General features: G+C 43.1%; 1 protein-coding gene across 1 annotated transcript in view; it reads right to left on the bottom strand.

Annotated features, from left to right (window-relative positions):
• FAIM2 (Fas apoptotic inhibitory molecule 2) overlaps positions 1–25362 on the bottom strand; it is a 64312-nt gene extending 38950 nt beyond the window's left edge. Inside the window, exons 1-5 of the mRNA XM_043965771.1 lie at positions 25100–25362; positions 11870–12065; positions 7555–7658; positions 7108–7172; positions 5887–5940 (exon numbers count right to left, since the gene is read on the bottom strand). Coding sequence (XP_043821706.1) covers positions 5887–5940; positions 7108–7172; positions 7555–7658; positions 11870–12065; positions 25100–25114 — 434 coding nt within the window. The 5' untranslated portion in view covers positions 25115–25362. The remainder of the gene's footprint in view (positions 1–5886; positions 5941–7107; positions 7173–7554; positions 7659–11869; positions 12066–25099) is intronic.
• Between the last annotated feature and the right edge of the window lie 251 nt (positions 25363–25613).

The raw sequence follows: 25613 nt of genomic DNA on the forward strand, positions 1-25613 counted from the left end.
CAAAACAAAACAAAATAATGTAGTGAGGGCAGCTAGGTAGCACAGTGGATAAAGCACTGGCCTTGGATTCAGGAGAACCTGAGTTCAAATACAGCCTCAGACACTTGACACTTAACTAGCTGTGTGACCCTGAGCAAGTCACTTAACCCTCATTGCCCTTCCCCCCCCCAAATGTAGTGACAATCCATGGAATCTGAGGAATGGCGTGACAACTATCAGTGTAGTGCCCTTGGAAGAGTAATTTGGCAGTCATGTGTAGGACAGGGCAGAGAGGTAAGTGAGAAAGTCCAAGGAGGAGGCAATGAGAACCTGAACTAAAGGTAGGTGAGTGGAAAGAAAGTGATGGATCCCTAGATATACTAAAGGTAGCCACACAGGACTTGATTACATGCTGGGCCAAGATAGAGAAGGGGGACGATCCTCCAAGCTTTCTCACCTGGGTGACAGAAGCACACCTAACAAAAACCAGGAAGTAAGCAGGAGGTGATAAGTGCAATTTGTTTAGTTGTTTCAGTTGTGTTCCACTCTTTGTCACCCCGTTTGGTGTTTTCTTGGCAAAGATACTGGAGTGGTTTGCCATTTCCTAATCCAGCTCATTTTACAGATGAGGAAACTGAGGCAGATAGGACTAAGTGACTTGCCCAGGATCACACAGTTAATGAGCTTCTAAGGCTGGATTTGAACTCAGTTCTTCCTGACTCCAGGGCCTGTGCTCTATCCACTGCACCACCTAGCTTCCTCTCAGTGTAATTTAGGACATGCTAAATTTAGGATACTACTGAATTTAATGTCCACCAGGCAGTTAGAAATCTGGGTCTGGAGATCCTGGCTTTAGAGCTGGAAGGGACCTCAGGCATCAATTAGTCCAGTCCCCGTGGTTTACAAATGAGAAAACTAAAATTCACTGAGGTTAAATGACTGACCCAAAGTCACCCAGAAAGTAGCAGAGCTGAAGATTTGAACCCAGGTCCTTTAAATCCCAGTCTGGTGGTTTTTTTTTCACAATACTCTACAACCTCTTTTATGCCTTTGGGAATCTTCCACCTACATGCAGGTAGCTGGGAGACTGGAGAGTGCTAGGAGAAACAGGATGAAAAGAGAAGGGGGCCGAGGATGGAAGCTTCAGGGACACCCATTTTTAAGAGGAAGAAGAGACAATGAAAGAAGCTGAACAGAAGGAAAAGAACCCGGATATTGCAATACTGTGGAAGGCCAGGGAGGATGGTGCTTCAAGAAAGAGGACCACACGGGGCAGCTCTTGTCTTATTCAAAAGGTTAGTTTGTTGTTGTTTTGTTTGGGGCTAACCCGACTCTCTTCCACCACTGGAACCCCGGCTTCTTCTGCTTTGGCTATCTACAGCTCTTGGGGGTTTGCTCAGGCAGGGAGAGGTGGAGACTGGAAAAAGCCGGGATGGGGGCTTTAGGAGGGATGGGGTGATTCCTCAATACAGTAAGGAGGCGGAGAGGCTGAGTCATGAGGGAGGTGAGAGGAAGAGTGACACGAGCATCAAGCAGAGTCCCCAGGCTCCCTTCCTGCCCAGAGTCAGGCTGAATCCCTGAGCCTCAGGGCTGTTTACAGACTGTTAGCAAAGGAAAATTAGACACCCCCGAGGCCCGGGCCAGCCAGCAAACCATGGCAGCTAGCTAGGTTCCTTTGTTAGTCAGCCTCCTCCTAGACTCACTGCTGCCTGCCTGCCTGCCTGCCTGCCGGAGGAGGGTCCTGGGTATTCTGAGCAAAGCAAGATGACCAGACACGCAGCCCAGGAGCACAGATGTAGAGAGCAAAGAAAAATGAAGAGTGGCCAGATGGGCTTCCAGACAGCTTTGGGAGGTCTGAACAAGGACAGAGCTCTGGGAAGGCTGCCTGAAAGAGTTGGGGAAGACGGGTGCCCTGGTTGGCAACTCTAGGTTTGGACCTACACAAATAAAGCTCAAACTTCACTCCTTCAGCCCTGGATTCTTCTCCTTTCTTTCCTCCCCACCCCCATCTTTTTTTTTTTAATTTAATTTTTTTTTGTGGGGCAATGAGGGTTAAGTGACTTGCCCAGCTAGTAAGTATCAAGTGTCTGAGGTTGAATTTGAACTCAGGTCCTCCTGAATCCACAGCTGGTGCTTTATACACTGCACCACCTAGCTGCCCTTCCCACCCCCATCTTAAAAAAAAAAAGCAGCATGACTAATATCTCTGTGTGCTACCCAGTACCCTCCTGGCAACCAGGAGATGAGGTTTCCATAACATTACAGAAATTTCTCTCCTGCCACCCAGTACGTGTGGCAGGCTACCTCCTCTCCCTAACCCCCTCCCAAGGCCTCTGCTGTGGTCCTCTTCCACCTTGCCCCCAAGCAAGTTGGATCAGAGAACCCCCGATGGACCTCTCAGGCTAAGACAGAACAGAAATTCCCATAGCAACTCATGCAAGAAGCCCTGAGAGCTAGAGCCAGGGAGATTGCATTTCTCATTAGGCCTGATGCCTCTTTTCCACACAGCCCTGGTTATGTGGGCCAAAGCTTATTTTTCAGGCTGGTCCGGCACAGTGTTGATGATGGGATGCTGCGCATGACAAGGGAGCCATGCCAACCAGCCATGCTGCTGCTCCCAGCAGAGACCTCATTAGCTTGGAAGCACATGTAGGAGGGGACTAACCCTTAGGGCACCTGCCTTCCCTCCTCCACACACAGCATCTCCCCAGGGGAGAAACTCTGCTCCCTTAAGAAGGGCCAAACAGTGGGAATTGGAGAGAGTCTGCAGTCTGGGTTTGGGTGGGAGAACCCTAGTCTAGTACTCTTGTGGGTGGTGGGGGCAGAGTTCTGGTTGTTTTGAAATTCTGGGGGGAGGGCAGATGGCTCTAGAGCATGGGCTACTCCTAACCTGGAGTTCATGACCTTTTTTGGGGGGGGGGAATGAAGGTTAAGTGACTTGCCCAGGGTCACACAGCAAGTAAGCATCAAGTATCAAGTGTCTGAGGCTGGATTTGAACTCAGGTCCTCCTGAATCCAGGGCCAGTGCATCACCTAGCTGCCCCTCATGATCTTTTAAAAATATTTTTATAACTATATTTCAATGCATTCGGGTTCCATTGTATTTTTCTTTTTGCATTATTGAATTTTCCCCATGTATTTTAAAGCATTCCTCTGAGAAGGGCTTGATGAGCTTCATAAGTCTTCCCAAGGGTTCCAGGGCCCAAGAAGTTTAAGAAACCTTGGTCTTGACAGATTTTTGTCATCTCTCAGTTGAATTTTGTTGCCTCCCATATGGTTTGCTATTGTTTTCTAGAGCAGCTCAGAGGTCCAGTTTGGAGCAGGATTTCCAGGCTGTCCCTAAAGTGAGTTACCTGCCTAGGGCTCTATCCTTGTATCAGTTTTCCAAATGAGGAGGGGGATGAAAAGATGGAGGACACTACAGGATTAAGTCCAAATATCTCAGTCAGGTGTTCAAAAGCCTTTCCATAATCCACTCCCAATCTGCCTCTCCAAATGTGCTACTCTCCTACATAAACTAACTGGGTTCAAGTCCTGCTCATGACACATACTAGCTGTGTGACCCTAGACAAGTCATTTCTCTGAGTCTTAGGTGGGAAGGGAACAGGCATTAACCGAGTACCTACTATGTGCCAGGCACTGTGCTAAGTGCTTTACAAATATCATCTCATTTAATCTTCACTAATGAGCCCAGCAACCCATTTTACAGTTGAGGAAGCTGACACAGGCAGAGATTAAGTGACTTGTCCAGGGTCACACAGCTGGTAAATATCTGTGGTCAGATTTGAACTTAGGTCTTTGAACTTGGGCATGCTATCTACTTCACCACCTAGGCTGCTTGAGTTTTCACATGGGTAAAAAGAGGCAGCTGAGAAGCTTTGAAGTCTCTTCCCACTCCAAATCTAAGATCCCGTCCATGTTGTGTTCCATTCAGACTGGCCCATTCACTGAAGCCTGACTGATGCCCGTCTTAGTGCCTTTGCCTGAATGCCCTCCCCAACCTCTTTCCCCTTGCCCGTTCTTCAGTGACATCTCCTTCAGGGAATCTTTCCTAACCCTGCCCCCCACCCCTTCCTTCTTCCTGTGAACTCCCATAGCTCTTAATGTCATTGGGCATTAATCAGCTATTCCCTTGTATTACAATACTCTAAGCTTTTAAAGGATGGTGACCCTGGCAGGCGCCTCTCTACAGTGTTGGGCAGAAGTGCTCAGTAAATACTTCTCTAATGATTGAGATTATGGTGAGGCCAGTTCTCTTGTGAGGTTTTTCCCTTGGGCCCTCTTCCCTCACCCAACTGGCTTCCCAGTCCCCAGGAACTCACAGAGGCTAAATTGACATGAACAAATTGTTTAGACAATTCAGGCAACAGCACAACCCCAGCTTACTTTGGTAACTGAGGCCAACGTGTATTTTTTCGCTAGAATTATCAGGACCCTTTGCCTGAATTATTACCTAACTAATCCAAACCCATTCCCCTCATTTTACCCACTTGTTTCTTAGAAGGCCTAGGAGGGTCTTTGATTTGTTTGGAAAACTAAGTAGGTAGCTAGCAAGGGGATCACCCCCAAAATTCCTACTGCTGTTCAGCATTCTTTCTCATAACTGGGAGCCCATGACCAGGATTTCCTTCTCTAAGCAGGTCTCACAGGATTCTCCCTTTCTGGAGGGGATGAAAATAATCCCCAAGGAGTAGTTGAGCTTTGTTTATTGTTGTTGTTGTTGTTGTTTTGTTTTGTTTTGCAGGGCAATTAGGGCTAAGTGACTTGCCCAGGGTAACACAGCTAGTAAGTCTCAAGTGTCTGAGGCCGGATTTGAACTCAGGTACTCCTGAATCTCTAAACACTATAGAAATGTGAGTTGTCATGCTGGAGAGGCAGGTAAAAGAGGTTCCCAGGCCAATACCTCTTTTTGACTGGCTGCCACTCAGGGGTAGGATGACAATCTACATCCCAGATACCCAGAATGCCCTTCAGTGGAGGTTTAAAGATTTGGGGAGGGGGGCTGTTGTATTTTTCCCTTTACCTTTGGGAGGCAGCATGGTATACGATTTGGACCAGGTCGACTTGGTTTCAAATCTTTCCTCTGACCCTGTGACCTTAGACCAGTCATTTACTCTCTGGGCCTCAGTTTCCTTAATAGTAAAATGAGAGATGACCACTATGGTCCTTTTTCTCTCTTAGCCTAAGATGCTGCGACAATGAACCCAGTACAATGACTATTATTTGGTATGCTCTTTTTATTAGGTGTTTTATCAGATCTGTGTTATAAAGCTGCAATGAATTCTTTTTTTTTTTTTTTTTAGTGAGGCAATTGGGGTTAAGTGACTTGCCCAGGGTCACACAGCTAGTAAGTGTTAAGTGTCTGAGGCCAGATTTGAACTCAGGTACTCCTGACTCCAGGGCCGGTGCTCTATCCACTGCGCCATCTAGCTGCCCCTGCAATGAATTCTTAATTTTGTTTGAATAAAATATGAGCTAATAAAATTATTTGCAAGTGTTGTTTTATGAAAGACTTGGAAGAAGCACGGCCATTCTGATTATAACAAAGATAGACAGCGCTCCATAAAGTTTGGAAACCACTTCTCTAAGGTCCTTTCCAGCTCTACCATTGTCAGTGTTGCTGAGGCTCCAGTTTCTGCTCTCAGGACCTCTCTGAGGGCTTTGATTGGTCCAGTCCTCTCTGAGAAGGAGAAGGCCCAGGCCCTCTTGAATGGCAGAGGTCATGGAATGCTCCAGAGGATTTGTGTGTACAGGCCCTAATCTGAAGCCTGGTTCTCTGTGTCTGACACCTCTTAGCTAGTGGAGGTGGTTAGGGAGTTCCCGGGGGGAGCAGAGTCTTTATGTCTAGACCCCCTGGGAAATAGTTTCCTGACCCAATATAGCAGCAGGCTCACACGGTATACTCACTAGGATGCCCAATACCAAGCCGGGTTGCTCTGAACATACAGCTTGACTGGTTCACTGCAGGAGAGGGAGGGGGAGAGAGGGAGAGAGAGAGAGAGAGAGAGAGAGAGAGAGAATACATATTATATTTTTTTCCTGTCCCAAACCCCATGAAAAAATAAGCATCTATAAAGATCCCTATATGATATTTCTTTTATTTCTTTTCTTCTTTTTTTTTTTTTTAGTAAGGCTAAGTGACTTAGTAAGGGTTAAGTGACTTGTCCAGGGTCACACAGCTAGTAAGTGTTAAGTGTCTGAGGTCGGATTTGAACTCAGGTACTTCTGACTCCAGGGCCAGTGCTCTATTCACTGTGCCACCTAGCTGCCCCCCTACATGATATTTCTTAAACCTGGCTCTCCTCTACAAGGAGATGCCTAGTGTGGTAATGGGTCAGAAAGCCTGAGTCCCGGGCCTGAATCATTCATTTAGGTAATTCTGGGGCCAGAAGAAATCCTGCCCACCTTTTTCTCTCAGGCCTTTTCCCTCAGACCTCCAAAAATCCCAGGTCCTTTCTTTTGGCACTAAATTTGGAGGAGAGACTCAGAGTTCCTCCCCAGGGTATATATATTTAGGCCTGTCACCTGATTTCTTTTCTTTTCTTTTTTTTGTGGGGCAATGAGGGTTAAGTGACTTGCCCAGGGTCACACAGCTAGTAAGTGTCAAGTGTCTGAGGCCACATTTGAACTCAAGTCCTCCTGAATCCAGGGTCAGCGCTTTATCTACTGCACCACCTAGCTGCTCCCTGTCACCTGATTTCTTCTATATCTACCATCTAACTTCTTAAAGGAGACTGCCTAGGTAGCACAGGGAGTAGAGCACAAGATTTGGAGTCAGGAAGAACTAAGTTCAAATCCTGCCTCTGACATTTATTAGCTGTATGACCCTGGTCAAGTTACTCAACCCTCATTGCCCTGCCAAAAACAAAAAACAAAACAAAAAAACAGCATCTTCCTTACAGGGTTGCTGTTATGAGGACCAAATAAGATAATATATGCAAACCTTAAAGCACTCTATAAGGGCTAGTAGGTATTATTTATTATTATTATTAAAGATCCAACTCTCTCCACTGCCGGGTACATCAGCTCAACAAGCCTATGTACCTGTCCTAGTGCAAACATGAGGAATCTCACTTCTTCAATTCCACTGAAGGGGAAGGGAAGGCTGAGCCCACAGGCCAGACTCACCAGAAGGTGAAGAGAGCCACGACACTCACAGTCATCAGCAGCTGGATCATTAGGATGGAATAGACCTGTTGGGAAAGGAGGCGGAGGGAAGGTGGGTGACTCAGCAATAGGAAAGGAGCTGCTCAGGACCTGGCAAGCCTAGGCCCATCCATCCACATGGATTATAGAGGGGAGTCTCGCTTTCCACGAAGCCTTAAGAACAGGTGACCTATGCCAAAATCTGAGTGGCTGGACTAGGTAAATCTTTACTCTTCTGGGAAATAATGGAAAGGGGCCCATCATAGGAAGCAAAACACAACCAAATAAAGGGTTTGAAAAGTGGGGCCCACAGGGAAAAGGCTGATGGGGCCGATCCAGCCTGGAGAAGGGAAGAGGGCCCACAGAACATTAAATACCCAGGTTTCCCCAAAGGTGTGGATGGGGCTACAGGGAAAGGGGGCAACTTACCTTCCTGACAAATACCCTTCTCACGTTAGGATCATCCCAGCTGAAGGTGGTGAAGATCTCAGGGTCTCCAGAGTACCCACCACTTCCATAGCCAGGGCTGCTGTCTGTAGAGAAGGGTATTGGATCATGAAGCACAGACGGCTTTGTCCTTATTCCACCAGCCCCATCCCTGAACTTTCAAACAAGCTGTTCACACGTGCTCTTTGGAAACCCCTTTCCCTTTCTCTCTCATGTATCTGCTATTCCACAAGCCCCTCTTTTCTTTTCTTTTTTTGCAGGGCAATGAGGGTTAAGTGACTTACCCAGGGTCACACAGCTAGTAAGTGTCAAGTGTCTGAGGCTGGATTTGAACTCAGGTCCTCCTGAATCCAGGGCTGGTGCCCTATCCACTGCACCACCTAGCTGCCCCACCCCTCTTTTCTTTCTTTTAAAAAAAAATAATATACTTTATTTATTTATTTTTTGGGGTGAGGCAATTGGGGTTAAGTGACTTGCCCAGGGTCACACAGCTAGTAAGTGTTAAGTGTCTGAGGCCGGATTTGAACTCAGGTCCTCCTGAATCCAGGGCCAGTGCTCTATCCACTGTACCACCTAGCTGCCCCACCCCTCTTTTCTTAAAGAGTTTCCTTTCCTTGGCTTCAACATCATTCCTCAGATTCTCAGGTTCCTTCCCCTCAGCACTTATGCCCAGAGCTTGGCTTTACAGTTGCTTGATCAGTCCTTGTCTCTCTGCTCTGTGTCCTTGGTATGTCCGATCTCCCCCAAGAGACTTCGAGCCATCACTTCCATTCAGGAGTTTCTCAAATCTATAGCCCTGGTCTCACCCCTAAAGTTAGATCAATAAACACTTATTAAGCACCTACTTTGTGCCAGGCCCATGTCTTCCACAACCACCTCCAAATGGATGTGCCAACAGGCCCTCAAATTCAACCCATTTAAAGACAAGTTTTTTCTCCTTCCCCTTAAAAAAACCCTCCCCACCCCTTCTAATGGTCCTCCTTATTTCTGCTATCACTGTTCACCTAATCTCTCATGCTTATAACCTTGGAGTTATTTTCAACTCTTCCCTTTCCCTCATCTCTCATATTTAATTAATCAATTGCCAACTTCTAGGTGTTACAGTGGATAGAGCGCTAGGTCTGGGGGCTTGGAAGATCTTAATTCAAATCTGGCCTCAGACCTTAGCTTTGTGACTCTGGGCAAGTCACTACACTGTTTGCCTCAGTTGCCTCATCTGTAAAACAGTACTTACCTGCCAGGGTTGTAGTGAGGATCAAATAAGATAATTGTAAAGCACTTAGCAAATGCCTGGCACATAGTAAGTGCTATATAAATTTATTTATTTGCTATTATTATTGTTATAGTATTGTTGTTGTTATTTGTTCAGTTGTGTATCTGACTCTCAGTGACTCCATTTGGAGTTTTCTTGGCAAAGATACTGGAATAGTTTTGCCATTTCCTTCTCCAGCTCATTTTAAAGATGAAGAAACTGAGGCAAACAGGTTTAAGTGACTTGCCCAGGGTCACACAGCTAGTAAATATCTGAGGTCACATTTGAACTCAGGAAGAGACGTCTTTCTGACTTCAGGCCCAGTGCTCTATCCACTGCACCACCTAGCTGCCCCCATTATTATTATTATTATAATTATTAAATTTTGTCAATTCTGTCTGCTTTCATATTATCTCTCCCATTTGTTATCTTCTCTCCACCACAATGACTACTGCAATAGTCTGCTGAAAGGTCTTTTTTGCCTCCATTCTCTCTCTCAACTAATCTTCCCTTCCTTCTAGGGCTACATGTATCCTCTTTGTGCCCAGCACATACACAGTAGGCACTAGTAATGGATGCTGATTGACTAACCTGTTCATGTTACTCTTCTGCTCAAAAATGGCTTTCCACAGCTACGCAATAAAAGTCTGAATTCTGAGTTTAGTTTCTAGACTTTCCAACACAGGTAAAGCAGCTCGGAAATCGAGTGATTTCCAAACATGGACAGCATTTCTTTCCAAGCCCCAGAAGGTCCAAAGAAAGCTTTTCAAATGGTCCCCAAATCAAGTAGCCGTGGGGCCTGGCGGGGGGCAAGTGTCTGTGGCTGGGGTAGGGATCATTGGTCACCCAACCTGGCCAGCCCAATGGTTCAGAAGGAGGTGGGCTAGTTTCCCAGTCCTCTTCTGCCATGCCCGTTCCTCCAGGGCGGATGGGTGGGGCTGAAGTGGCTCTCCCTGTAATGGTCTTGGGGACATCCTGGAACAGCAGGATTTAAAGAAGGTGGGTCTGGAGGAACTCCCTGTTACCCCTTTAGGCAATACTGGAGTCCTTAGAAACCTTTCCTTCTAAGCCTCTCTACTCTCCTCTCTTTCCCCTTCAGCAATTAGTAGAATCAGAAACCTAAAATCCTCACTCATAGGTGAGGAAGGGACCACTCTATACCCATTCTTCTGCACTGAAGTCCAGATGGAAGAAGCTGGATCTGGAGTCAGGAAGACCTGAGTTCAAATCGAACCTCGGACACTTACTAGCTGTGTGATCTTGGGAAAGTCACCTAAACCTCTGTCTGCCTCAGCTTCCTCTTCTATAAAATGGGGAGCATAATGTCACCTACCACCCAGGGTTGTTGTGAGGATTAAATAAAATAATTTTGTAAAAAGCTTAGCATAGCACATGGCACACAGTAGGTATTTAATAAATGCTTGTTTACTTCCTTCTTTTTTCTCTCAAATCCAATTTCTCTCCTTGACCCCCAATCCCCTTAGACTGGTGATGAGGGTGGGAACAGGACACAAAAAGTGGAAGAAGTGGGGAGGAGGAGGAAGAGTTGGTGACAGTCCTGGTGTCTCCAAGTTATCTTCTATGCAAACAGATCCTATGGACTGGATTAACCCCCACGGAGGCCTTAGATCCTAGTTTTCCCCTAACACTGAGCTGAGGATACAGGAAGCCTTAGGGAACCTCTAGGTACTTTCTGAGTCCCCTTCTCTCTATTTCATGGGTGTGGTTCTGAAGCTGTGAAAGAATAAGGTAAGAATCTGGAAGGAGCACAAGGGCAGAGGAGAGCATGACAAAAGAGAAAAAGAAGCCGAGGCAGAAGGGCAGCTAGGTGGCTCAGTGGATAAAGCACCGGCCCTGGATTCAGGAGGACCCAAGTTCAAAATCCAGTCTCAGACACTTGACACTTACTAGCTGTGTGACCTTGGGCAAGTTACTTCACCCTTATTGCCTTACCAAACAAAAAAAAGGAAAAAAAAAAAAAAGAAGCCAGGGCAGAGGACTGCAGAACTCATTGAGTCCAAAATATTGAGGTTGGAGAAATACCAAGACTTCTCTCTATCCCAGTGAAATGCCTTTTCTGGGAAACAAGATAGAGCCGGATAGGAGAAATTCAAAAGAAAATTAAGTGACATTAAGAGATGTCACCAACAAGTAGTTTAGAGAACACCATTCCCAGGCCCTGTTCCCTTGTATCATCTTTCTTTCTTTCTTTCTTTCTTTTTTTTTTTTTTTGCAGAGCAATGAGGGTCAAGTGACTTGCCCAGGATCACACAGCTAGTAAGTGTTGAGTGTCTGAGGCCAGATTTGAACTCAGGTCCTCCTGAATCCAGGGCTGGTGCTTTATCCACTGCGCCACCTAGCTACCCTCTCCCTTGTATCATCTAATCTAGATTGTTTAAGTCCTATGATTCTCCGGATCTGCTTTCCCCCTCCAGCTGGTCAAAATCCAAGGTACATACCCATCCCTTAGCCATCACCACCTCTGATCTTCACAAGCCATTACCCTTACTTAATAAGGGCTTCTCTTTTTGGGAATCCTCATCTCCAGAACTGTTTGATGATTTCCTCTAGAAAACCTTCCTTTCTCCCTCTTTCCTCTTCCCTCCTCCTTACCCACTCTGGATAGAGATCCAGAACTCCGAGTTTGGTCCTTGGTTCTATCTGTCCTGCCCTTCCAAGCAGCCTTCCCAAGAACAGAAACAATATGTCCCCTCCTTCCACTACCTTAAAACTTAGCAACTGGGGGCAGCCAGGTGGTGCAGTGGATAAAGCACTGGCCCTTGATTCAGGAGTACCTGAGTTCAAATCCGGCCTCAGACACTGACACTTACTAGCTGTGTGACCCTGGGCAAGTCACTTACCCCCCACTGCCCCACAAAAAACCAAAAAAACCCCAAAACTTAGCAACTGGGGCTGACTAACTGATATCATTACAACAGTACAGTAGATTGTGTCCATGCTACTTCTTTCTAGGTTTCCATGAGGTCTCACCACCATCCCCCCAAACCCCCACAGTCCAACCTATCAGAGTTGGGGGAGACTCACTTGGGTCCACGTAAGCCCAGCTAGGATGAAAGGGCACAGTTGGGGCTGGTGGAGGGAAGGCCCCAGCCTTCAGCCCCTCCCCTGAGGTAGCTTCCTCATAAGTAGGAGGGGCCAAGGGAGCTGATGGAGTCTCCTTCTTCTCTCCATTTGCCTGTTGTTGCCCCTCCGTTCCAGGGGCCTTGTTAACCACTGAAACCTGTGGAAAATAATCAGAGAGTCAGTCATTCAGGTGAAAAGGAGAACCATGCCTTGAGACAGACAGACACACACACACACACAGACAGACAGACAGACAGACAGACACACACACACACGCACATGCATGGCACTTAACTCATGTCACTTAGTTCCCTGGGGAATGAGGAAAAAGGCCTTTTTCATACTAGATCTGATCATATAGCAAGACCTAGAAAAGACCCTACAGATGAGAAAAATAGAGGTCTAGAGATGTTAGGTGATTTGGGCAAGGTCACACAGGTTGCGGAGACAGGATTTAAATACTCCAGATCTTTCCACTTCAGCACAAGGCTTTTCCAATTTTATAGATGGAGAAAAGGAACCCAAAGAGGGTCAGGTCAAAATATCACAAAGTGGAACTTGGAGAAGAACTCCAGGTGATCTGATCTGGCTGTCAGCTTAGGACTTTGCCTATAAGGTTATGAAAGGGGGGGGTTGAGAAAAGAAGAAAAAAGAGGGGGAGGAAGAAAAGGAAGAAAACAGGGAGTGAGAAAGAGAGAGGAAAGATGATGGATTGTCTTTAGAGTAATGAGTTCCCTGTCTCTGCAGCTTTAGCAGAGGAGGAAAGACCATATGTTGAGATGCTGGAGACAGTTGAGGTCTTTCAGTTGGGTCTGAGATTCCTTCTAGTTTTGTGATTCTAGGATTCAATAATGGGAGGAAGGAGAATAAAGAGAATAGGGAGGAGGAGGAATACAAGAGAAGATGGGAATAGGAGAAGAAAGAACAAAGAGGAAGAAAGAAAGCAGACATGTGAGTCACAGATGAAGAAGAGGTAGGAGTCAAGAAAATAAAGGATTAAAAAGGATCATAGATTTAGAGCTAGAAAGGACCAGAAATCAACTCCCTTATTTTACAGATGGGGAAACTGAGGTTTGATGAGGTTAAATGACACAACCAGCCCCCAAACCATCAACCTTCTGAAGATACCGCTTCAAGAGGAAATAGGCTTAGGAGCTATAGAACAAGGAATTTAGGTTAGACCACAAGAATTTCCTAAACCAGAAAGTTAAGAACCTCTTCTTTGGAGGTGGAGCAGAGGTGGAGTTCTCAGTGACAGGGATGGTTGAGTAGAGGTTTACCCAAAGCAGGGGGATGAATAAGATGAATCCGGGTTTTCAAGTTGCCTGGAAGGTGCTAGAACAGGTAGATTTTATCTTTCCGGGAGGGGAAGGTGAGCTTGGTCAGGAAAGGTCCATAATGGAAGCAGAGAGCTAGAGGAAGAGGCGGCTAGGTGGGTTACAGGATTTGCCAATGGTCACTAGGGTAGTAGTATTTATTAGTATCCCTTGAATAACAGGTCAGCACTTGAATCGTAGTCCTCTTAGTCCAGTCAGAGATCTGAATCACTTTGTTTTTGTTTGTTTGTTTGTTTGTTTTTTGCAGGGCAATGGGGTTTAAGTGACTTGCCCAGGGTCACACAGCTAGTAAGTGTCTGAGGCTGGGTTTGAACTCAGGTCCTCCTGAATCCAAGGCTAGTGCCTTATCCATCGCGCCACCTAGCTGCCCCCTGAATCACTTTGATAAGGAGAACTCTAGGCATTTCATTTAAATAGGTAAGCAGATTCATTTGGGGAAAAGACTAAAAGAGGCAGGCTGAGAAATTTATCAGCAAGATGTCAGAGAAAAACACAGCTGAGTCCAGAGGGGGAAAGGCTTCTGGGCTGAAGAGAAAAAGACTAGAAACTCAGCTGATGTCAGTCCTCATCCTGGGGTATGTTCCCATAATGGATCCTGCCAGGCCCAAACACCTTTCATACTGAGGAAACCAAGGAAGTACAACCTAAAGAGTCTACACAGCAATGGAAGGAGTCAAGTGGCCCTCTGGGCAAAGAGTGAGGGGAAAAAATATTGTAGTGGGAATACAAGAAAAAGGCTATAAGACAGAAAGTCCAAGTGAAAAAGGCTACTACAGACTTAGCTCCTAAAACAATTAAGAAACTCAAGAACTGAAGAAGACTCAAGAAAAATAAGTAAATTAAAGAAAAAATATTAATTAGCATTTATATAGAACTTGAAGATTTTCAAGGCACTGCACCAAACCTGTGAGATATGTTCTATTGTCCTCATTTTGCAGATGAAGAAACTGAGGCACATAAAGGTTAAGTGACTTGCCAGGGTCATAAGGTAATTTTTAAGGTAGGATTTGGGGGCAGCTAGGTGGCGCAGTGGATAGAGCACCAGCCCTGGAGTCAGGAGGACCTGAGTTCAAATCTGGCCCCAGACACTTAACACTTACTAGCTGTGTGACCCTGGGCAAGTCACTTAACCCCAATTGCCTCACCAAAAAAGAAAAAAAAAGTCAGGATTTGAACTCAGGCCTTCTTGCTGTTCAGAATTCTAATCATTGCATCACCTAGCTATCTTAATGCCATAAAACATTGTACCAAGTATGAAGAAAAGTGACCAAAAATCCCTAGTGAAGAATAGTATTTTTCAAACTCCCCAAAGATTTTGGATCGACTACAAGAAATTCCAGAGTGGTTCAAAAGGGAAATACATCTTTTAAAAGAATTAGGATGGGAAGTAGGTCAACCTTTCAGTTAAGATGGTGCTATGAAAAGGTTCCTAGAGAAGCCCAGCTCTCCATTGTACACTACAGCAGAGATCTGAAAAGGGCAGCAAATTACAAAACAAACAGGACATCTAAAGAGAAGTAGGAACAAGCTCCTTTATTTAGCTCGGGACTGCTCAGAAGAAACTTGTGGTCACTGGGGGTGAGCTGTCTGGGAGTCAACCAGAGCTCTGTGCAGAGATCCTGCAAAGGCACCTGAAGCCTGCTGAGCTCTGTTCCCCGGGGAGGGGTGGGAACAGAAAGCCCAGAGTGGCATGCTCTGGGGGGAGGGGGGTGTCAGAAATCACCAGCATTCTAACCACAGATGTTAGGGACTGGAAGGGAGAGCCACAAGGCACACCCCAGGTATTGGAAGTGTGAAGGAGCACAGAAATCACAGCCAGTGACCCTGACTGCCATAAAAAGTTATCCCTTGAAAGTAATTGCAGAATCCCTTGGTTTATAACCAAGAGGATAGGAGGGGTGGTATGTAACCTGGCTGTGGCACAAAGCCTCAGTTCAGAAACTGGGGATGGAGACGTGTCCATACAAAAGACAGTACCCCTCGAAGGAATTATTATAGATCCAAAGACAGCCAAAAATCCAATCCAGAAAAAGAAAGTAACTCCACAAGTACAAGCCGGACCCCAGGAGGAAAAAAAAAGAAAAAGGCTTTGCCACAGGGACAAGAGTATTTGGAAGAAAAGAAGCAACAGGTTAAAAAAATAAATAATGAGTGAAATAAGAGATCTGAAAGAAAGAAGTAGAAGGATAAATAGCTTGGAAAGGGTAGAAAACACGCACAGAGTTTGGTGTAGGAAAACATTAAATTCAGCAAGAAACAGGTAGGGACAGAGAAAAGGGAAAGGTTTTCAGAGTGAGTATACAGTCAGAAAGGGAATCAGCACAAGCAAAAGAAATGTTATCATCAGAGGGTGGATCATAAGGGGAGAATGACAAGAAAGAAAAGATAAGAACCAGTGATCAGTGTCTGGGCAAGGGGAAGAGAGGAGGGGCAGTGGAATGGAAACAGATCACTTCAATTACAGATCACTAGTGTTGATCACATTCCTTCTCTTTCACCACTTTTTTTTTTCTTTGTAAAGGTAGGGGGGATAAAAGAGAGGAAAAAGTCTAAAAAGACATGATGGTGAGAAGTGCACAGTTAACAATCATGATCCTGAACATGAATGGAATTAATTCATCCACAAAATGGAAGAGGGTAGCAGAATCAAGTAGAAAACAAAATCCAACAATGTATTGTTTACAAGAACCATACTTGAAACATAAAAATTCACAGAGAGTTAAAATTAGGGGATGACTCAGAATTTAATATTCTTCAAGTAAGGACAGCAATTATGATTTCAGCCAAGGCAACAGTAAAAGCAAACATAGTTTAAAAAGATAAACTGGGAAACTACACCATACTTAAAGACAACATAGTCAGCAAAATAAATATAAATATTAACATATATGTACTGAATGGAATAACATCCTAGTACTTAAAGTAAAAGTTAATTGAATTATAGATTCAAACACACAGCAAAAACTGCAATTTAGGGACTTCAGTGTACCCCTTTCAGTATGTCTTAATGTCAGTATGTTAAATCAAACAAAAAGATAAACAAGAAAGAAGTTATGGGCTTGAACAGAATTTTTTTAAAGTTGATAGATCTTTGGTGATTACTGAATGGGACTAGAAAAGGGAATATATATTGCTCATCTGTACATGATACCTTTATAAAAATTGACCATGTACTTGGGTTCCCAACCTTTTTCAGTCCCCGTACCTCTTATTAAATCTGAAAGGAAATAAATTCTAGAGTCTATCATGCACTATGAAATAAACCAAAGAGATTAATTAATTTTCAATAAAGAAATCTTTATTCAGAACATAACTACATTTTTAGTTGCTTTCTCCATTCCACTTTTTTTTCCCAATTAACACTACTACATTTTAGAATATTTCAATAGGATAAAGTGGTTATTTAGGGAAGCATGCCCTTAGTAATTCTCTTAATGCCCCTTGACTATCTTCTCATCCCCCCAAGAGTAGAAGTACTCTAGGCTGTGAAACATTGTGCTGGGATTAAAACTTCAAATTAATTCAGAAAAGCAGAAATGCCAAACACAACTTTTATTAACTCATATAACATAATATAAATTATAATTAATAAAGGGCCTTCATAGAAATGATTAAAATATAAATTGAATTAAATAATTTAATCTAAAATAATTGGGGGGAGGACAAGAACAAATAATAGGAACAATTGATAATTTCAAAGATGACAACAACGACAACAACACAATATACCAAAACATTTGGGATGAAGCCAAGGCAGTCCTCAGGGGAAAATTTATATCTCTAAACACTTTCAACAACGGAGAGAGGATAGATCAATACCAAGCATGCACTTAAAACAAACTAGAAAAGCAGCAAACCAAAAACTTCAGCTAAACATAAAAAAATAAAAAGTCTGAAAAAACAAAGAAGAAATTAATAAAAATTAAAAGAAAAAATTAGATTAACGAGTTACACTAGGAACAGTTTTGTTTTTTAAAAAAGCTCATATGAAATAAAACATTAGCTAATTTAATTTTAAAAGGAGAAAGATGAAAGCCAAACTGCCAATATAAAATAATGAAAAAGAGAATCCCAACTAATGAAAAATAATTTATCAGAAAATTGTCCAATTATATCCTAACAAAAACTTCTAAGTGAAACATGTGTACTTACAAAAGTATCAAATATTCAGATTAAAAGAATAAATAAAATAAAATAAGGAAGCTAAATAGCTCAGTCAAGGAAAATAAATTGAATAAACATTAAATGAACTCCCAAAGTGGGGTGGGCAGGGGAAACCCAGGACAAGTTGGATCTCCAGCTGAATTCTGTCAAACATTTAAAGTACAATTAATTCCAATATTAGTTTTTTTAAAAAACCCAAACCAAATAAACCACATTTATTAAATGCTGATTTTGCATCAGGCACTATGTTAATCACTGGGGATATAACAAAAGGCAAAAGCAGTATTTTCCCTCAAAGAGTATACTTTCTAATAGGAATTGTATCATCTAAGAGTAGATGATACAAACAGAAAAAGTGAGACAGATTGTGCTCTCAAGTATCTCTCAGTCTAATGAGGGAAAACAATGTATAACAAAGAGTTTGGCTTTAGGGAAGTCTTAAGGGTTCAGGAAGAGGCAGATAACAGGCCCAGAGCTCTGTTGGTTTGTTGGAGGACAATGCTGAGGGTCTGCAGGGCAGTAGATTGGGGAGGATGCTAAGGGAAGGAGGTTCTTGGGATACAGTAGTAAGGTGTGGCGATTCTCCATTTCACTAGAAGGAATGGAGTCATGATTCATCCAAGTTGTATCAGTGGTGAAGTAGCCTACGTGGGTTGAAGGTATCACCATGCCATCCTGGATGAGTTCTGGAATGTCCCTTGGCAAGAGGAAGGGAGGGGGAAAAGAAAGGGATAAGGGTGTCCCTCATGTTTGCAAAAATAGGAAAGAAGGTATTCCTCCAAATTCCTTCAATGATAAAAATAAGGTCTGAAACTGAAATCACAAAAAGTCAGAGCAGAGAAGCAAAATTATAGATCAATATCCCTTGACAAATGTCCACATAAACATTTTCATGAAACATAGGAAGGAAGCTAAGAAATCAGAGAGAATATCCCACAGAAAGAGGTTTAGAAAGAACATGTGTAGATCCATGGGCAATGTTCTAGCTACGTGGGTTGAAGGTATCACCATGCCATCCTGGATGAGTTCTGGAATGTCCCTTGGCAAGAGGAAGGGAGGGGGAAAAGAAAGGGATAAGGGTGTCCCTCATGTTTGCAAAAATAGGAAAGAAGGTATTCCTCCAAATTCCTTCAATGATAAAAATAAGGTCTGAAACTGAAATCACAAAAAGTCAGAGCAGAGAAGCAAAATTATAGATCAATATCCCTTGACAAATGTCCACATAAACATTTTCATGAAACATAGGAAGGAAGCTAAGAAATCAGAGAGAATATCCCACAGAAAGAGGTTTAGAAAGAACATGTGTAGATCCATGGGCAATGTTCTAGCTCAGCACATCAGGTGGGTTTCCCTTATTACTCCCTAATACATTTAATATAATTTTTGTTTACCTGGCATTCACAGTTTGGTAATATAGCATTTGTAAAATAAAATACTATTACATATATGCACCAACCTCTAAACAAGTCAGACCTTGAACTCAACAAATATGGCTGCTCCTATTGAGGGGAAAGAACAAATGCATGAACAAATGCAGGTAATCCTCTCCCAAGTTTCACCAACTTAAGCTCTCCAAGTTTGAGGTTTACTTTAAAAGGTTTACTTAGCCATAGCATTTCACTGCATGAAATTCATATGCTAAAATTTTTTCAGCCATTTCCATTGTTTCTAGTTCTGCTGCTACAAATATTTTTGCATAAACATGTCCTTTTCCTCTGTCTTTGACCTCTTTTTTTTGGTTTTGTTTTGTTTTTTTGGTGAGGCAATTGGAGTTAAGTGACTTGCCCAGGGTCACACAGCTAGTAAGACACTTAAGTGTCTGAGGCTGGATTTGAACTCAGGTCCTCCCGAATTCAGGGCTGGTGCTCTATCCACTGCACCACCTAGCTGCCCCTGACCTCTTTAGGATATAAGCCTAGCAGCAGGATCAGTGGGTCAAAGGTGATATACAATTTAGTGACTTTGGGGATAGATTACTTCCCCAAACAGTTTTTACCATTTCACAGTTCAAACAACAGTACATTAGTGTGCCTGTCCTCCCACATACCTTCTGTCAATTATCATTTTCTCTTTTGTCATCTTTGCCAATCTGATGGATGAGATGGAACCTCAGAGCTGTGACAGCGATTAATGATTAGTGATAAGACATATTATGTCCAGCTTTGTCTTTAAGAATAAAAACAACATACATGGAAAAAAGCTTGTGATCTCTCTAAACTTTTTTATATTTTCTTTGCATTAAAAAATGCTTCATTGATGCTCTTTTCTTCTTCTTTTTCTTTTTTTGCATCATCATCACTACCCCTCCCCCCCAGAATATTAGCTTTATCAAAAAGTTTTTATTTTTTTACTTTTCTTGCAACATCCACACATTGACCAATCCAAAAATATATACCTGCATTTTGCACTATTCTGTCAGGAGATGAAAAATATACTTTATCATCAGTCTTCTAGTGTTGTGTTTAGTCATTACATTGATCAAAATTCTTGAGCCATTCGAAAGTTGTTTTTCTTTTTGTAAATCAGAGAAAAGAACAGAATAGCATATTCTAAAAATCAAAGGAACTCAAGGGAGGCCGAATGATATGGTAAAAAGAGCATTTAATTTACAATCATACACCTGGACCTTAAGCACTATTGGCCTTAATTTCCTAATCTGTGAAATAGGGGATTTGACACCTTAGAAGGGTCTTTCCTGCTTTAGACCTGCAATCCTAAATTTCATCCCCAAATAAAATATCCTATAAGCTAAGCCTAATCATTATGGAAAAGTGGTCTCTTCTTCAAGAAAAGAGACATTTGAGTTACTTGTACAAAAACCAACAACTAAAGACAAAAAGAATTAAAAACAATAATTTGCAATTAATTTGCAAACACTCCAAACAAGAACAGAGGAAAGGTAAATAAGTATAATTACTAAGAAAAGATTAAGCAATAAAATAAATTCTTTCATTTTTTTTAAAAGAAATTGGACCGGGGCAGGTAGGTGGAACAGTGGATAGAGCACCAGCCCTGGATTCAGGAGGACCCGAGTTCAAATCTGGCCTCAGACACTTGACACTTACTAGCTGTGTGACCCTGGGCAAGACACTTAATCCTCTTTGCCACCCCCACCCCTCAAAAAGAAAAAAATTGGACCAATGGGTAAAAGAAAGAAGTTCCATCAAAGAAAAAAAATACCTACAGGGACTTAAAAGAGTCAGCAGAAAAGTAGAAAGGTACTTGAGCAAGGAAAGGGAAGGCAAGGACAAGAGGGGAATTAGCGATATACCTCCTCAGCTGCCTTTGGTGAGAAGAAAATGGATAATAACTTAGTCTTTCAACACCAGTGTGGGAAGGGGTGGGGGTATGGGTTGCGGTGAAAGTGGGGTGGGTAAAGTTGCTGTAGGGAACGTTGTTCTTGTTTGTCTTTCATACCCAAAGAGGATCATGACATTGGCGTGATGTCATGACTTGCAGTGAACTGGATTTAAGGAAGGTCACCAACCTCACTTTCTCCTCCAGAGCCATCTTGGTCCAATTGCAAGATATATATCAGGATGACTGGAGATGACCCCGAAGGTTGAAGGCAGTTGGGGTTAAGTGACTTGCCCAGGGTCACACAGCTAGTACGTGTCTGAGGTAAGATTTGAACTCAGGTCCTCCCAACTTCAGGGCCAGTACTCTATCCTCTGTGCTACCTAGCTTCCTATGTAGGGAATGTAGTATACAAGCAAAAAATGGAAAAGACAGACTGTTAGGCTGGTCTTTTCCTACAGGGGACAATGAAAAAAGTCTCATTGAAATATTTCCATGGTTGAAGAGTAAGTAGTAGATATCTGTGATGAGAAACAGATGGCTAATAATGGGATTCATCTGGGGGGTAATGGACATGATAATTGGAGGCTACCTTCTCCAAAGTTCCCAGAACTGGATCGCATCCTAGGAGAGAGGATGTCCTCAGAGGCAGCCAGTTCCCAAGGTAGTAGGGGGCTCAGAGACCCACAAAGACAAGATAACCTGACTTTCAGAGTTGTAAAGTCAAGACATGACCCTGTGATTTCATTGGTCCTCTTTGAAAACGAAGGATGAATAATAGTCATAGTAAGTGCAAGGGGTAAGAGAAGGGCTTCATGACCTAGGATATAATATATCCAGTGACATGATACTGCTTCCTTCACTAATTGATATTTCTGCAAGTGAGACAAAGCAGGAAAAGATTTCATCAAAAACAAAGCAAAACAAACTTGAAATTAAGTGTACGCATACATGTATAATGAGGGTTGCATAGAACATAGGCAAAGATTCCCTGAATTCTACCAGTAGATCACATATGTTTGACTTGGTGCTGTGGGGCTTAGCTTCTCCTTACCCTTTCTTGGTAAGTCTACTGACAGAGGGAACTACTTGCTGAATATTAGAAAGTTGAAGAAAGAGAGTGGGACCTCAAGCTGTATCTCCTGACAGCACCCTGCCCACTGCAGCTGTCCTGAAAGACGCAGTTTTCTGCATCATAGCAGAGCAGTACTAAACCACAAATCTCAAAGCACAGGTGGTGGTCCGGAAACAGTAAGAGCACATGCTCTGTGTAATGCCTGGTCACACATATATAAGTACAAAAGCAATAACACAGATAGAGGATGGATGAGAGTGCTCAAATCTGTAATTCCCGGAGGTTTACCTTCACAAGGGAAGTAGAGAAAATAGAGAAAGCACAAGGAAGCACACAGACATAGGCTAATATAATTCAGAAGAGACTAGAAGAAGATAGAAATGCGGAAGAGGGTAAAGTAAATAAAAACTTCTTGGAAAAAGGTACCACAAAACATTTCTAGGAACATTAAGCCGAGGGAAGGGGAAGAGTTAAAATAGGGAGTCAAATGAAAGAAAGGAAGGAACAATTTAAGTAAATTCAAGGAACTTGGGGTAGGAAAGGGAGTGGGCAGGGTAGGAAAAGAACCTATGGGAAAAGCCTAGCATTAAAATATTAGAAACAAAACTAATTACATACAAAGTGATGTTTTTTAAAAGGGAGATAAAAATCAATACAAAAGAAATAAGGGGAGGAAAATATAATCCTAGGATTAACATTCACTTTACTTTTGTTTTTGTTTTTGTTTTTAGTGAGGCAATTGGGGTTAAGTGACTTGACCAGGGTCACACAGCTAGTAAGTGTTAAGTGTCTGAGGCCGGATTTGAACCCAGGTACTCCTGACTCCAGGGCCGGTGCTCTATCCACTGCGCCACCTAGCTGCCCCCACATTCACTTTAAATGTGAAAAGTTATACAATTTGATAATTGTTCATGAACAGACTAGAAGAGAATAAAAAGATAACGACAGGAATAGGTAATCAAAAGTCAATTTTCTGCATAAAATAAATATCTAAAAACAGAATGAAAAATAAACTGGAAAAAATTCACTACACATCAAGCAATTCTAAAAAGTCAGGAATTACAATCATGTTACCAATGGAAGAATAAATGTTAAGAGAGATAAACAGAGATAATACATTAGAACTAAGGTGGCTATAGACAATGAAACAATATCAATATTAAACATATATGCACCAAGTGAAATCACATCTAAATTCATAAAAGAAAAGTTTACTGAAATGAAAAAACACATACACAGTAAAACTGATTGTGGGAAACATTCATGTTCTCTCAAGGCTGGGTTAATGAACTATGAAGATAAAAAAGGAAATATAGAATAATCAAACAATTAGGAGCTGGGGATATTAATACAAAAATGAAAATGAGTTTAACTACAAAAAAGAGAGCTCTTGGATGAAAGATTAAGAGGAAAATTTAAACAAGAAATTTCAGAGAAAATGAAAATACTTATATGAATTGATGAAAAGTGAAATAAATAGAATTAAAAAACTACGCATATGTATATATGTGTGTACATATGCATATACAACTACAGTGTACATATGCATATACACACACATATATACATATATATGAAAAAAAACATACACTAAAAAAATGAACTGAAGTTGAACAACGGTAATTATGATGACCAAGGCTGACTCTGAAGAAGTGAGAAAATGCACCTCCCTCCTTTTGTTGGAGATGCGGGGTACTATGTGCCTGGAATGTTGCAGATGTAGTCAATGTTTTGGTTTTGCTGAACTGGGTATTTTTTTAAGCCTTTGTTAGAAGGGAAAGCTCTCTGGGAATGAAAGGGGAAAAGGGAATATTCAGAAAGTGACGTAGAAACAAAAAGATTGGGGAAAATGTAAAGATAGGAAAGAGGAAGTCTATTGATTAGTTGGGAAGGAAAATTTTATTTCCTTTGGGCAGCCTGGTGCAGTGACAGAGCTAAATTTGTAATCAGATCATCTGGTTCACATCCTTGCTTTGACCACCTGTGTGACCTTTAAGAGACTAAGTGTCCTCATTTATAAAATATTGGGGGGGAGGTATGGGACTAGATAACCTCTAAAGTCCCTTCCAGCTAGACTATTCTATGAAAGGTTTCTTAGCCTCTGGGGAATGAGGTCCGAGGTACCCTAAGCACCCCAAGCTGAGCCCTAGTACCAACAAATTAAGGCTCCACTCCTTAGCTAGAGATAACTTCTTACTTTCTGCAATCTCATCTCCTCCTACTGGTTCAGATGAATCTATTTTTCCTTCTCCAAAGCCAGAAAGATCACTCCCAGAACTAAAGAAGTCCTCTTTGCCCAGACCCTTAGCACTCACCAGAGCATTCCAGATATGGGAAAACATAAATTCAACAATCCAAAATTACATAACATCCATTTTGTTCAGAGCTAATTTCCCCCCGTAAGCCCATTCCACCATATGCACCCAAACATCACCTAAACTCTGGTTTCGGTTAATCTGGAGGCCCCCCTAAACCTACCTAACCAATAGCAGGTGATGCCATCACACAATGACATCATCTTAAATCCTGAAGAGCTCAAAACTGGGACCAGGGCTAGAGGGTAAGGTTCTGAGGTCCCTGACAACAACACTATTGGTTCTATTCATCATTTGGGAGAAATAAGGAGCCTAAGGGTTGTCCTTAGGTCTATTTGTCTAGCCATCATCAATTCTGGACAGGAGACTAAATAACAACCCACCCATTTTGCCATCCTTGGTTGTATAACTCCTGTAGCAGATGATGTTACATAAATCTATTGGGGAGGGGCCAAGACTCTGACTGAGCCCCCGATAAGCCTCAAACTTAAATCTAAATTAGGGAAAGGAAGCCATTGCATCTAGCTTCCTCCCCGCCCCCTCTCCCCAAAGACCCCTAAACAAAGTAATGACACCTGACCATCCTAATGGCGACTACAGGCAAGAAGTCTATTAATACCCCCTCCCCAGCCCAGAATCACAGACAGAAGCATCCAGATGGGAAATAATAGGGAGGAGGGGATGTGAGAGAGAGGAGGAGAGAAGCGTATAAAGTGGCGTAGTCCTGGTAGAGGCGACAGATGGCACTGCCCCATGGGGTCCTCATTAGCAAACATACGGCTGAAAGAAATAGACTGGGGAGAGGGTTTGGTGGAGGGGAAAGAAAGGAAGGTGGCAGCCCCCAGACAGCCCAATTTGGTAGCATTACATCTTTAAATGGTTCCTTTCTTTTCCTCTTAGATCCTCAGCAAACAGCTGTAGCGAAGATGCTTGGAGAGGTCTAGAGTCTGGCTCTCCGTTCCCAGGGGATGGGGAGAATTTGGGGATAGGGGCCGCATAGTACCTTTCCCTGGGTCATGGTGCAGTCTCGAGGGGAGCCGTGTCCCTGAGGCCAGGGAAAGCCGCCCAGGTCACTGCAGCCGCCAGCTCAGTCTTCGGCGTGGGTTCTAGCAATATCCACTGCAGCTCAGGGTCGAGACTGGGGAGCGTACCATGTCTGTACCAGAAAGGGGGTGGGGGTGGGGGTAGTTCTGGGGATGGATTCTAGATGCTGAGAAATTGCGGCTTTGGGCTTGGGGAGGGAAAAAGAATGATGTTTGTCCCCCCGTTACTCAGAATGATGCAGTCTACCCGCTCCACCCCCCTCCCCCCTTAAGGGGGGGGGAAGTACCAGACATCAGAGCAGCCCAAGTTGGGGTGGGGTGGGGGGAGGAATGGAGGGTAGCTCCTAAGGGTAGAGGGAGGAGGAGCCAGAGCACAGTGAGGGGTGGAGCCAGGGATAACGTTCCCCGCAGCCACATAAAGTAATTCATTGAAATCGAATCAGCTGATGTTTGTCTCTGACTATCTAAAGCTGT

This window comes from Dromiciops gliroides, chromosome 5 (assembly GCF_019393635.1).
Source record: "Dromiciops gliroides isolate mDroGli1 chromosome 5, mDroGli1.pri, whole genome shotgun sequence".
Lineage (NCBI taxonomy): Eukaryota > Metazoa > Chordata > Mammalia > Microbiotheria > Microbiotheriidae > Dromiciops > Dromiciops gliroides.